The sequence below is a fragment of the Melospiza georgiana genome, chromosome Z, assembly GCF_028018845.1.
Source record: "Melospiza georgiana isolate bMelGeo1 chromosome Z, bMelGeo1.pri, whole genome shotgun sequence".
In the NCBI taxonomy this organism is placed as follows: Eukaryota; Metazoa; Chordata; class Aves; order Passeriformes; family Passerellidae; genus Melospiza; species Melospiza georgiana.
The window spans coordinates 34,303,842-34,319,157 of record NC_080465.1 but is presented as its reverse complement, the minus strand read 5'-3'; the positions used below and the strand labels follow the sequence as shown (position 1 = coordinate 34,319,157).

General features: G+C 36.9%; 1 protein-coding gene across 1 annotated transcript in view; it reads left to right on the top strand.

Moving 5' to 3' along the window:
* CCDC171 (coiled-coil domain containing 171) overlaps positions 1-15,316 on the top strand; it is a 153,982-nt gene that overhangs the window by 35,729 nt on the left and 102,937 nt on the right. The window contains exons 9-10 of the mRNA XM_058044445.1: positions 1,526-1,664; positions 10,363-10,465. Coding sequence (XP_057900428.1) covers positions 1,526-1,664; positions 10,363-10,465 — 242 coding nt within the window. The remainder of the gene's footprint in view (positions 1-1,525; positions 1,665-10,362; positions 10,466-15,316) is intronic.

Sequence of the window (15,316 nt, the reverse complement as noted above, 5' to 3'; positions counted from 1 at the left end):
TGTAAGTGTGACATTTGCCTTTCTTCATTTGCCAGGGACCTCCCCCAATCTTTGTGACCTTTCATGATGATAATGAGCAATGTCATTCTGAGTTTAGCCAGCTTTATCAAAATCTTTGAATGTAGGTGAGCTGACCTCTACAATTCTATGGGTTGAGTTCTCACAGGTTATCTCAGACATAATCCTCACCTATTGCTACCAATTGTTCTCCTTTTAGTGTCCTTTTACTGACAGTAGAGGCTTGGGAATAGACCATGTCATGGAAAATGGAGGACAAAAAGGCAGGGAGTATGCTGACTTTCTCTCTTTGCTGTTGGTAAAATAGCTGCTTTGTGTAGAAGTCTGTTCATGTTTTCTTTCCTACCATAACAGTGGTAAAATCCCTTTTCATATTTGTCATCTTTTGTGAATTTTAATTCTAGGTGCCTTTTCTGACGCACCTTCCTTCCATCCCTATGTACTTAGGCAATCCTTCAAAATTTTTCCTTGGCTTCCTCTCCCTGGCTCTGTCTCCTATTTGCTGTTGTTTGGCCTTGTAATTTTCTCATGACACACCTTTTTATCATGCCAGACTGTCTATACATTTGTTTTCTTGAATACCAGGAGGACTGATGTAGTTCAAGAACTGATTGAAATTTTGAATTGTCTGCTATTGAAATAATGAAATTCTGAGGAGAATTATCAGGGTTTAAGAATGGTATTCCCCAGTTTAGTGTTCCTACAGAGACACTCCAAACGATGTGCTGCTCAATCATTTCCCTCTCTTCTTCCTCCTTCTGTGGCAAGGTGGAGAGGAGAATTGGACTCACAAAAAGTAAAGATCATAGGCTGAGATAAGGATACTTTACTGGACACAACAATGAAATAAGACAATGAACTGTAACAGCAACAATACTAATGGCAGAGTCTACAAGGAAAAAAAGTGATAGATCACCCGTGATTGCACACTGTGGAAACACCCAACCATACCCAGTCCCTCTGCCACACTACCCACAAGGGAGCCCTTCTCCTGTCCCCAGAAAATGACATGAGGTGGTACAGAATGACCTCCAGGTCCTAGCCATGGCCACTCCTGGCTACTGCATAAATTAACCCTGTTCTGGCTAGAACCAGGGTAAGAATATAGTCAGGTATTTGGAAACTTGAGGAGCAAGCTTTGTACTTTAAACCAGTGCTGATAATGCAAGATGTGATATCTTTCTGAAGAGAACTAATGTGTTAATTAAAATATGATGACTTCTGTTTTATTACATGTAATCTGGAGACCCTATCCAAATTATCAAATTAGTTTATGACTGGAAGTCTAACACAAGCCTTGGTAATGGAAAAGAACATAAACATAACTGAGAAGATTTTCTTACAAAGAATATATAAGTTTCTTGACTTAAAAAAACATAAGGCAAGCAACTTCATCAGTCATTTGATGTGCTGACATGATGTGGTACTCAGATTGTCTTTTAAAAATATGTAGAATACTCAACATAAGTATTTTTGATTAAAATGTTCTAATGTTGAAACTTTCCAGATTAGAAAAAGAGTGTTTCTCCTCAAACAATCAAATGAAAGAAGTGATTGAGGAGAAGAAGACGGTAATTATGGACCTCTCTGCAAGACTAGAGAATGCTGAAAAAAGCTGCAGTGAATTACAGAGCGAACTTGCAATGGTAAGACAAAAAGCATATGGCACTTGTTGTTTTGGTTTTTTAAGCATGCTCTGAACATAATGTGCATTTGCTGTGCTGAGCTGTGGAATAAATCTGACTTTGCGTTACTCTGATTTTTTATTTATATTGCTTTTTTTGTGAAACAAGAGTAAATATAAATAAGATATTGGAGAAACTAATTCCAAAATGCATTTTAAGTGATACACTAAGTATTTAATTGAGGAATTATTTGCAGAAAACAGTTATTTCAAACAAGCCTTTGCATTCCTAATGAAGAAGACAATTTGTAAATATGGACTGTAATTTTTTGTGAAAAATGTTCTATCTTCCTATCCAAGATTTTTTTCCTCAGGCTTGGTAAGTTACCATCGTAGACATGATTATTTCACATAATGTTTTTCATGCAAGCATTTGACTGCAAAAATTTTTTGAAAATGTCTTCTTTGAAGGTAGCAAACTTTTTAGTTGATTGGTTTTTTTTTTCGTTAGTGTGCATTTGTCCTGTTGGGTGTATTTTACCGGATTATTTTCTGAAATATGTTTCCTTTTATATGACCAGTTGGTGCCTTCCCACTGTCTCTACATATCCCAACTCTGAATATCAATTTTGCCATCCTCTTTAATAGCATGAGGGTCAAAACAAAAGCTTAGGTTACCTTCATTAATAGACATAGATGAAGGGATGGAAGTGCACCCTCAGCACATTTGCTGATGACACCAAGCTGAGTGGTGCAGTTGGCACAGCTGAAGGACAGGATACCATCCAGAAAGACCTGGACAAGCTGGAGAAGTGGGCCCATGAAAATCTTCTGTTATTTACTAAGACCAAGTGCAAGGTGCTGCATCTGGGTCAGGGCAACCCCTGGTGTCAACACAGGCTGGGGATGAACAGATCAGAGGAGCCCTGCCCAGAAGGGCTTTGGGGGTGCACGTGGATGAGAGGCTGGATGTGACCCTGCTGGAAGAAAGAAAGCCAAGTATGTCCTGGACTGCATCCAAAGCAGTGCAGTCAGCAGGGCAGAGGAGGGGTTCTGCCTCTCTGCTCTGCTCTGGTGACACCCCACCTGCAGGGCTGCATCAGCTCTGAGGTCCTCAGCATAGGACAGAGATGGACCTGTTGGAGAGAGTCCAGAGGAGGCCACCAAGTTATTACAGGGATGGACAGCTCTGCTATGAGGTAGCCAGGAGAAGAGAAGGATTTGATTTGGGGTGGCCCAATTGTGACCTTCCACTACCTGAATAGAGACTTTCCAGAACAGCATGTAGTAAGAGGACAAGTAGAATGGCTCCAAACTGAAAGAAGGTTTTCATCAGATATTAGGAAAAAAAATTTTATTGTGAGAGTTGTGAGGCACTTAAACATAACAAAAATTTATGAAACATAACAAAGAAACTCATAACAGAGAAGTTGTGAATGTTCTATTCTTGGAAGAGTTCAAGGCTGGGTTGGAGGGGACTTTGAGCAACCTGGTCTAGCATTAGAACTAGATGAACTTTAAACTGAAAACCTTATCTCTCTTTATTGTACAGTAGCATTTGTAGTATTTCTATACTTAGCCAATTTTTTTTTCAATTGTAAATTTCTGCTCCTGCTTCCTCTTGGACTTATGAGTCTAGGAGATGACCACAATCTCTTTCCTGCTACTAGGCAATTGTGCTATTCAGTATATAGGAGCAGAGATCTGCATCAGAGAGTTTTCAGATTTGTTGGTGTCTACTCTTCAGCTGATGGAATTACTTCATACATTGTCTTAGTGTTATCCACTTCCCACGTAGATTGTTAACTAATAAATTGAAGAAAAATAAAACTAAAAAAACGGTTTTTCCTTTGGGAGGACACATCTTCTTCAATGCAAGCATTTAAGTATTAAAAGACATTTGCTGCCTCAGTAAACCTGAAAAAATAATTTTATCAGGCACAGAAAGAATACAAAGAAAAATTCCATAGTAAAATATATGTTATACCTGACAAGAATTCAGGACAAAAGTCTATTCATGCTTCAGGTTTATTGGTAATTACAACAGTATTAAATGGTGTACTCAAAATGAGCATTGTGAAACTGAAAGTAAAAGCAAATAGATTGCCCCACTTGAAAGAACTGTCTTATTCATATAGCAGGTTGTTTTAATTGGTTTACTGGAATTGTTTCAAGCCACAAGACTGTCTTGAACAGGTAATAAAAATACTCATTTTCTGAAGAGTTGTATTAGTGGTCCCCTGTGGGATTAGATTTTTATCACCTTGGATGGCCTTTTATTTTTCCTGAAGACTTTCGTATTCAATTGGGAAGCAGGAGTGCCTGTGTGTGGTCTTGTTTACTCAGTATAGGCAGCTTTTTTGTTATTTTTCTTCCCAAAATAAAAAACGGAAGGCTATTGTAGAAACTAAGTATAAATAACATTCAGTATACTGTTATTAGGCTTCCCCTTAATTATACTAAAATTGTGTGAAATTGTCAGTGCGTTCTTTTCCCTTTATTTCCACATCCTGCTTTCTTGATGTGTTAATTACTTCCTTATATTTTGTACTATTATTGACGTCCTGAATACATCTTTTCCATTTCAGTCTGGTAATCTTAAGTTGGTTTCTCACGGTACTGTTAACATACAAATTAATGTTTTCATTTGTAAAATATTTGTAAGATACGCATAGTACATTATTTTGAAACTTTATATGAAAAAGTTATTTTTTTTCCTTAATGGATCAGTTGAATGTGCAGTAAAGTAGTTACTTTGCTTGTAATTTTAAATACCAGCATATTGCAGAAGTTTGCCAGAAACTTGCATGGGTCAAATGTGATAGGATCTGTTACTATCAAACAAAATTTCTTACAAATGCTCAGCATGAGGAAGCTCTCAATATTTGCATTATGTGTACTTGAGGAAATTGGTCTCAAGCTCATAATTATCTAGCTAGGGTTTCTAGAAATTTTTAGATACAAGAACAGGAATGTAGAATAGCCATTGTGATTTAACACTTTGTTTAATTTGAAAGAGCCCCAGCTGTATTCCTCCTCATGGAAAGAACAAGAGCTATCTTTATGAGTTTTAAGTTACTCATGATATTTACATTTCTAGTACCTAGTAGTGGATGATTTTAGCATGGGACAAGCAGGAGATGTTAAACCTTTATTTTATGAGAAATGCAAATTGAAATTTGGGAAACTTGTCATTTCATCAGAATGCATATTAGGAAAGTGAAATAATTAAAATATTGTGTCTTAGTATAAATTCCTTTAATTTGGAAGGTGTATTTATTTGCATTCCTTTTAACAGATTCTATCAGAAGTAGCATAATCTGTATGTAAGTTCTGTAATAGATTGCACACAGCTTGTGTTTTTCCACATGGCTTGTAAATCTTTCTTTTACAGCCAGACCTGAAGTCATGTTTGCATCTCAGCTGTCCATAAACACCTTGTAGGTTGTCATACGCTGAATGTCAGTACAGAAATATTTGAGAATCTAGTTCCAGGATGTACACACTAAGCATTGTTCTTTAGCAGAAGTTGCCTAGGTATTGACTTAACAGACCATGAAGGACCCTGAGGATTATGATTCTGTTCTACAACTTCTGTGGAATAGAAACTGGTACACAGTGGCAAACATGTAAATATCATCTAGGCAATTTAATGTGGACAGTTTATTTCGGTTTAAAAAAATATCCCAGTCATGATACACACTCTTCTTTAATTTTGTGCATTAATTGTTAAGGGTTATTTTATTTTGATTGGTTTTTACCTGCCTTAACACAGGTGGAGAGTTTTTCTTCCCAGGTCTTACTCCTGTTATTGTCCTAATGTAAGAAGACTAGTTATTCTGAAGCATGTGCTTAAATGATCTTCTGCAAACAAACCACTTTTTAAATTTATTTTGAAGTGCAGAGGTCACTCAAGCTGTGATGTCCTGGTGTTGGAAGACAGGTGTCTAAAATCTAAATCTGCAGTTCTCAAAAAATTTTCTCTGACTTGGACAAAAAAATAAACCTCAAGACCCAAGGAGATACTTCATAACATTCTCTCCCAGCAAAAGTTGTCACAAATCTCTTTTTGTGGGAGGGACAAGAAGGATTTCAATAAAACTTGAGTATTTTGATTAATATGTAAGACTGAGATACGAAATTTCTTGAGAGATTGCATTTAACTTACACATGGCAAGACTCTTGTAGAGATTTTTGAATTTTCCAGATATAAGAAAATAAAAGTATTCAATAGTTTGAGAACTTGAGCAAAAATAAATAGAAGCCTAAGGAGAGAGTTTGTCAGTGATGGTTTTGTTTTGTTTTTATAATACAAGTTATGCCTGTTTACCGAAAAATGTGTGCCACTTTTCTGCTTTACAGAGCATCACTTGAGTAAAATCGGTGTTTTGTGAACTGTGGAGCAGTTTTTGTATTTCTGTAAATGCTTTGATTTGCTGCCCCCAAGGTCATGCCTGGTAAACATTCTGATACTTTTGTAAAGAATTTACATAACCACTTTTCAAGGCATATCTGAACATGCTGTTGCTTGGTGGCTATGTGGATAGTTCTGGGTTTGGCTCTTACTCTGCCATCACCAGTCGGAATTTGTCCTACATACTGAGTGGGTTAATTAGTCCATATGAAAGAGAGCCTCCCCAGGAACCCCTTGTGACTGCAGACAAAGCAGAGAAAATTTCTCAGGAGTTAAGGCAGTTCATTGTACATCTGGACCCTAACTCCCTGATTACTACTGCAGTGGTTTTGTTAAGGCAAGGCCTCAAAGTTCCGCCCACATGAAAAATAAATTTACTGACCTTGAGATACAGATTCACATTTGCAGCATCAGATTCTGTGGGCTGTCCTGGAACTGTGTATAGAGTTCACATTTATTTTAGTCAACCATGGCTTTTGCAAAATGCTGCAAAAACAATGGGACATCATTTCTATATGGGAACAGGAACAAAAATCAAATACTGATAGTTAAGGAAAATATGTCTACAATCAAGTTAGTAGGAACTTGTCCAGATAAATAAAAATACCTTTCTGGAAGATTAACACAAGTCTGACAGTGAATGGAAGAATTTTATAAGCAGTCAGTTTTCAGAATAGTCCAAGTTATCCTTACAGATAAAGAGAGAAAGTATTTGGAAAAAAGATTTTCTCCTCATTGGAGTTTACAGTATTTTAAATGAAAAATGCTTAGCTTCTCTTTATTTCCTTAAAAGCTCAATTTTGTTTTGAAATTGGTGATTAAATTAATATGTTGCCAAGCATATTTTCTACTAAAATGTTTTTGTCCTCAAGAGTCGTTTTATGATAATAGGAACTTTTTTTAAGGATATGAAGTTTGTTTCAAGGAAGCATTTTATATGGTAAAATTCAGCATATGTTCTGGGTTCAGGAAGTATGATTTTTCTTCCATGTTATTCGGTTTTTTTGTTATTCAGTTTGAAACATATTGTGAAAATGGAATTGTCTTTAGGGACTATGGGAAATACTATTATGTGTTGAGAATTTTAAATTCTCAAGTGTTCATGGAAATTTCACTCATCTTAAGGACCTGGAATTCCCAAAGGCAGGTTCTTTGAGTGAAGACTGAGGTGAAAAAAAGCAATGAGAAGGCCTTTTCTCTCTCCTGATCACTGCCTCGTTAGCAATGGGCCACATTTTGCCTCGTCCTTCTTTTGGAGGTGATGTACTTCAGAAATCTTTTACCGCTGCTCTTCATATCCCATGTCAGATTCAACTTCAGGTGGATTTTGGCATCCCTAAGGATATCCCTCTAGGCTTTAACGATGTATCTGTATTTTTCCAAGTTTAGTATGTCTGAACAATCTTCTTTATGCTTCCTTATTAATACTTGGTCAGGAGTCCCCTGCATATCCATACAGACCTCACGTTTGATTTTTAAGGTTATTTTCAAGGATCACTGTCTAGGTCAAGAATGGTCCATTCTGGTGAAGAGGAAGTCAACAAAGTCATTAGAAGACTTATAAATTTTAATTGAGTTTATAACTATTTTTCCACCCGTTTACTAATGGGATCTGTGAAGCAAACTCTCCTTACATAAAGGCTTTAGCAGTTTTCTTGTCAACTGATTTCGCTTTTGAAATAACCTAGGAAACAATTACACCTCTACTTCTCCGGTAGTTCTACAGGAATGGCAAAACATGTTGATGGATGGAATTGTTGAGAAGGATTGTAATCACATATCCTGGAACAGCTGAATCTGTCAGCTGCAATTGATTGTGTTTGACTCGATACTTGTACACTCCATTTTCCTTTTCAAAGTAAAGTATTATGCATACTCTCTGTGTTTGTTCAGACCGAAGAAAACTAAGCAAATAATAGCTACTGCTGTAAACTATCTTGTGGAGAAGATGGAGGTACACTCTCCTTAGATCTGTGCATTCGAAGTAGAAGAGAAAACAGGAAAGTTATAATTATCTGTAAGGGGAAAACAAAAAACTTCACAATGCAGATTGTGAGATATTGGAACAGGTTGCCTGGAGGGTTTGTTGAAATGTCATCTTTGAGGATACTCAAAATTTGACAGAACAAGGTTCAGAGCTGCCTAAACTGACTTCAACCATACTGTGCTGTGAGTGGGGAGTGGGACCAGATGACCTCCACAGGTCCTGTCAGCTTAAATTCAAGATTTTATGACTGTATATGTTTTTATTAGATACCTGTCAGTGAGACACAAGAAATCAGATCAATAATAGATCCTTTTGGACTGTGCCTGGATTTTTAGCAGTGTAATTTATGGCAATTTTTTCCTTAAATTTCTGGTAATGGGGACAGTGATTGAAAATAGAAGTTAGAAAGGAAAGATACTAAATATTTTGCAGATCAGGTAGAGAGACTGGCTAGTGTAAGTAATTTCCTTTTGATCTTTATTGCTGTTGAAAAAGGGACTAAAATTGACTTCAGAAGTATAGATGTAGTTAGCAAATAAAGCATAGAGAAGCGGTGAAGGCTGAATAGACTGGAACACACTGACTAAATTATGGTAAATTAACTAAACAAAATAGAAAAATTGGATGAGAAGATTGAAAAAAAATTCTCACATTTTACTTTTCCATAGAAAATGTTTTTCTGGGAAGATTTAGTCTCACCTTCTTGGTGCTGGAGTATTTTATGTAAAAACAACATTTATTTTATTGTGATGTTTTCATATTATTATATTTCCATATTTTTTATTTGTGAGATGTCTGAGATGATGTCAGTACGCAAGAGTAAAATACTTTATTGTGCTTGCATCCCATAAAATATTTTTACCAGATCTCAACATTTACAAGTTCTATTTATATAGATAATTTTATGGAGAAGGAATTAAACCTTGGTTATTTTTCAATATATAGAAGTGATTTGGAAATTCTTTATGAAGTGTAATACAAACTCTCACACAAGGAAAAGCGTGTAAATGCTACAGGGGACCTAACACTGAAATACACATATGAATAATATATTAGTTGATATACAGTACATATAATTAAAATTGAAAGAGTAAAGCAAATTTATAAAATATTTAAACTGAATAGTAAGGAACACTGCAGAGAATTAAATGCATTTCTTGTTTTTTTAGTCCTGACAGTTATATGCTACCAGTATGTAGCAGTTTTCCTGGGGAGGATGTTTCCCATACATAAGAAATTGCCTGGGTTCTTTGACATGCATTGAAGCATAACTAAAGCAACAGTCTCTAGATATGATAGAAAACAGTAGAATTTTTCTCAGTAAAAAAGGTTAACTTTCCTTTACCAAGTAGAAATGAAATTACACAAATATGTGTTGCAATTTAGAATTTAGAAATAAATTGAGCAGTTAGAAGTCATGAGACATCTTTGACCAGAACCTTTGTCATAAGAAAATTGTGAAGTTTTTTTTTTTTTTTTTTGCTTCCTTTAGGTTTTCTAAATTGCTGAATTTTTGTCAGTCAGTCAGCAGCTAAAATCAGACATTTCCTTGAAAAGTCAAAACTCTGTATACTCAAAAAGACCTTGGTCTTGTCTGGAATTATGGATACATGTCTTTGAAAACTGCAAGTTATCAGATATAAATTGAAGGATTTATTTGGTATAGTCTTTCTATTGTAGTGATTTAAAAAAATCTGATGTAGAACTTTTCTGACCTCAAAAAATTTGGTGTCTTGATTTGAACAATAGACTGCACTTAGTGAACAGCTTTCTTTAAGAAAATTTGGTGATAGGGGCTAAGAACTCTGTAGTTTTATGTTCCATGCACAAGGATGAGGTTTTGGTATTGAAGAAATCCCTGTCTAGCATGGAACATATTAACAATTGAACTAGGCAGGGTTTGCAATGAGAATAGGTGTGGGATTTGACTGAGTGCCAAATCATGGATTTCTAGCCTGTCTGCCAGTAGTTGGGTGTCTTTCTGGATGCCCTTGTAGGATGTAACAATAGATTTCACTGCTTGCATAGATGGGCAGAATTTAGTGTCCATTAAGATACTTTTAAAGCAGAAGATTATGAAGACTATGTTTTTGTACAACGATCTTTTGTTTTGTTTTTGAAATCCTTTAGTTTTATGTTGTGTGTTACAAGGTTCTTATTTGTTATGTCATGCTAGGTCTCTTGGCTTGAGAAAAGACATAAAAAGAAATACAGTAGAAATTTAAATTTAAAAAGGAAATTTAAAAATTCTGTTTACTTATTTTAATGTGTTTTTCCCCCACCCCCTCTTGTCTTGTCTGTTCCCCCTGTCAAATAAAGGCCAAGAAACACCAGGTCTTTCTAACAGAGACGTATGAAAACAACATGCGAGAGCTGGAGTTACTCTTGGACAGCTTTGCTATGTCAGGCCAGCGGACAGCAGGTTAGTTGAAGGTATAAAATGACAGATGCATCTGTCAATGTTCCAAAGTCACTACATTGTGGGAATTCTGCAGATGCCTCTTGCATTCCCTCTTCTCAACATGCTTTGATTTGATGACATGATAAGAGCAGTTCTCACAGCAGTCAAATGGCCTTGCTAGCTGAGAAAGGGTGACGGATTGTGGACCTGCTGTTGTCAGCCCAGAGCTTGATTTACAAATGCTGGGGTGTATATGATCGGTCAGAAAAGGGCTCACTTGCTGTGCTCTAAATCCAACTGAGAAAAAAGTCCTTACAGTATACCTGCAAAGGGAACAGATGTTTTGCCTGAACTGAGCCAAATTCTGAGGCAACCTTCAGCAACTTAAAGGTCATATATTCAAAAAGGTTGTGTAGGACACATGATGCAACACAGTACTTTTTACAGTTGATTGTGTACTATGTTGCATTCATTTAATCTGATACAGAACAAATATTTCCCTTTCTTCATTAAAAGAAATTGTAATTCAGTGGTTGTCACTCTGCTACCTGGCTTTATATATAAGTATTGTATCAGACTTAACAAACTGCTGCCTGGTTAGAAATTTGAAATAGTAGCTAATATAAACAATTTGAACTTTAATGTCAAGTTAGTGATTTTTCTAAAGCTGAAAACTGACAATTTAAAAAAATTTCATTTAAAACTTAATTCCTGTTAGAAAAATTGCATACTAGACACAAAGTGCTTCCAATTTACAGTGAAAGTAAACAGGAAGAAAACAAGTAAAATGGAGTGTTCTGGCACTTTTTAGCAACAATAGACATAAATGGGTTGCTAAAAACACTTTGAAATGAAGATACACTTTTTTGTATCTTCACAAAGAGTTTTTTTTAGGGCCTGGTGATACTGAATTTCAATAAAGAAACAACTTATTGGGATTTCTCTTGTCCTTAAAAGGTGAGCTTGGATTCTGTCATGCATTGATTTCCTTGCATAGGCCATATGTTTCATTGTTTGGGACTGGTACCAGTTTTATTCTGTAATTATAAATGTGATAATACCTGTAGGTTTACAGTTGAAAAGCTCTTTAAAGACTGTAGGTTTTCCACAGTTTTGCAAAGTTCCACATGCTTAAAAAGGACTTGAGTAAATCTGGGGGGAGTTACTTAAGCAAGTAAGTGCAATTTCCAAAGCAGCAATTGTCTTTTGGATGGTAAGCCTTGCTAAGAACAGCTTTAACTTGTTTCTATAATATGAGAAATTTAATAACAGTACCTTTAGTATTAATTTGCTTTGTCTGGGATAAACTTTTAAACTAATTTAAATTGATCTTTTTTTTCAAGCTTTAGGATCTGTGAAGAGGCTCTTGAGGCAGATAGTAGAATTTAGCTTTGCAGTGGATTGCCTGAGTCCTTACAGTCAATTCCAGTTTTTTACTATTAGAATAGACATTGACTAAGACTTTTGTCCGACATATTTGCTATGCTTTTAAGTTTGAAACTTAAATTTAATGCTTTGCATTATTATATTATCACTGTCATGTACTTATAAGTTTTTGTATTTAATAGCATTTATTCAGAATTTTTAAAAATTATTATTATATTTGAAAGGGAATACCTATGTGCTAATAAAAGTAAAAAATCTTAAATAAATCTTTTTAGTCTAATTACTAGATGAGGGGCTACATTAGCCACAGCTGATAGGGAAGTCTGTCTTGTTTTTGTGGTCAACATTGAACTCAAGGGGTTGAGAGATCTACTTAAAAATCTGTCAGTATTAAAGATCCAACACTAAAGATTCAGCCCCTTAATTCAAGTGCTGATCAGTCTATGATTATTAATCTATACAGTAAAGAGAAGATAATGCTATCTTTTTATTGATAGTACTGATCATTGGCCCAGTTGATGTGGGCTGATGCCAGGCACCTATGAAAGCTGCTAACTTTGCAGCTGGACAGAGGAGAGGAAATTTAATATAGGGTTCATGGTTAGGACCAGGAGAGTTCACTCATCAAATACCATCACAGGCAAAACAGGCTTAACTTACAGATATGAACTTACTTACAGATCAGAACATTAGAGCAGGATAAAGAGAGGTAAAACAAGCCCTTAAAAAACACCTTCCCCCCTATCCCTCCCTCTACCTCCTTTGCCAGCTGTACCTCCTACCCAGCTGGCACAAGGAGACAGGGAATGGGTGCTACATTAGTTCATCACCTGTGGTTCATCACCTGTGGCTTCTCGTGCTGCTCAGGGAGAGGGAGTCTCTCTCCCGCTGCACTGCAGGGTCCCTCCCACAGCAAACAGTTCACTGAGAGCTTCTCCAGCGTGGCTCCATCTCATCAGCAACAGCTCCCTCCAAACTGCTGCAATGTGAGTCCATCCCACAGGCAACAGTTCTCCCAAAACTGCTGCAGCCTGGGTCACTGTTCCGTGGGGTGCAGTGCTCCAAGGACAGGCTGCTCCAGCCTGGCAGCAGGAGCCCTCTCTCCACAGGCCTCCCACAGGATCTCAGCCTCCTCCCGGGTATCTGCCTGCTCCAGTGTGGGGCTCCTCCACGGGCTGTGGGCGGATCTCTGCATCCCTGTGGCCCTGCATGGGCACAGCTGCTTCCCCATGGGCTGCACCACGGCCCGCAGAGGAATGTGGGCTCTGGTGCCTGGAGCACCTCCTGTCCCTTCTTCTGCACTGACCCTGGTGTCTGCAGTGTTGTTCTTCTCACTTGTTCTCACTCCTGCTTCTCTGTACTAACAATTACAGCAGCCAGCAGCATGTCCATCTTTGGAGCCATGAGGGATTGGCTCTGCTGGACATGGTGGAAGCTTCTAGCAACTTCTCACAGAAGCCACCCCTGAAGCCTTCCCCCACCATCAAAAACCAGCCCATGAAAACTCAGTACAGATTAAAACCTAAATAGTTTTAGAAAGCTTTTTTTTCCTTTATGCACGTCAAAATAACAAGCAAAAATCCATGTTTTCTCCTTTTCCAGTGACCTTTATATATTTTCCAAAGCATTGTTATTCTCATTGGTTCATTTGCATGAATTCACTTTGTATCTTTTCAGTTTATCGCATTGTGCAGTTATTCAGCAATAGGGTATGTTCTTAAGAGTCCTCTGGAAAAAGTAGGTATGGTCGTAGTAATCTGAAAAAAGGGTGAAATGGGTGCAAAGTCCTAAGAGTGTTAGCTGCTTTGAGTTAGCATCACCTTTTTTTGGTCAAAAATCTAAAACACAGCACCATATGAGCTGTTCTGAAGAAAATGATCTCTTTTCCTACCCTTGGCCCAGTACAGCTAGCAGAAAGTCTGAAACAGCAGATTTAGGAGTTTATTCACTTGTATACTTCTGTAAGACTCATATGGAACTTGGCATTTTTCCCAAATTCTTCCCTCAAACTCTTGGGCAGTACTGGGCGCACACTTCAAGTACTGGGTTACGTTTTTTATTGCATTGCTGACATCATGCTTCTGCCACAACAGAGTGTGTTTGGATTATGCTGCATGTCTCCTGCACAGTTGTATGAAGTCAGACAACATTTGGGCAGCATTAAAGCCACAGGTCTGTTTTCAACTGGTAGACTGAATCTGTATTTCTATTGGCAGATTGAGCTGCCTAGAAGTAGGGTTAGAGCAAAGGGAAGGAATGACATCATGAAAAGTTTACTGGCAAAATTCTAATTTTGGCAAACATGATATTAATAACATCATTGCAGGTTGGGACTTAAAATATGAAAATACTTTATTTAGACAGTTTGACAAAAACTATGGTATGGAAGATAACTCTTGGATAGACTTAATACACATTGTTTTAAACTGAATGAGAATTGTTTGTTACCACTTTGCTAGAGCTACAAGTATGAAAAAATAGTGTTTATTTTTTTGTGCAACAAGATCAACGCATAATGTTCCTACAATGGGTAGTAGTGAGAGGTTGGTCTTGTAAATAAGAAGATTGGACTGGAGCTCTCTGCCTAGCTATAGCTGTGGTTATGTGATAAAAATTATCCTAAGGTCACAGTCAGCACTTTCTTCAATGTGAAATCTTCTCAAAAGAGGTCAGATTTTATGAATTCTTCTTAGGTTGGTTTTAAGTGTAACACAGTTGTTTGGGATATCTCTAGGATTTACAGGGCTCTGAAGTGTCATTAAGAAACTTGTTTTTTCCCTGACTCTGCAGACTTTTAGAAACTGTGGTAAGTAGGGGGAGTGGCTGATAGGACAGAGGACAGAGGTCAGTCACTGGGATGTGCATGCTGTAGAGCCGATCTTGCTCCTGCTGCTGAAAGCAATCTTGCAAATATGTGTTGCTTTGAATAAGTCAGGAGAGAAGAGGCTAACTAATTGAAAGAATTTTGGCAATACATTCTGACTTGTGCACTTAAGTAAGTTTTCCACTGAGTTCTATTAGTGTATTACATGTAGCCTACAAGAGGAATTTAATTATTTTTATACAATGCCGTAGTAGAATGTCATGCTTATTAGATGACACTAATTATAGAATATTTTTTAAATGCCCTGCAAGTATGTAAGTGGACCTCCTCTGATAAAGTTTTATGGAGAGCCAAAGAAAAGTCTCAGACTTTAGTACCTGATTTGACTTCATGAGCCACCCTGTGTAAATTGCTTAGTGACACTGGTGATAAGCACCTCTATCATTGTTTAGTTGTGCTGGGAGTTTTGATGATTTAGCTTTCCTGGATTTAAAATTCCCCAGATATTTTCACTTTTGCAAAATAAGGCTGCTATTATAGTTGGTAAAGATAGTTTTCCTTATAGAATGTGTTAAAAATTGTTGAAACGTTGATACTATAATTTGCCACACAGTAAGTGATAAAAGTTTTTTTCTAAGAATATAAATAATGCTGAGAGGAAT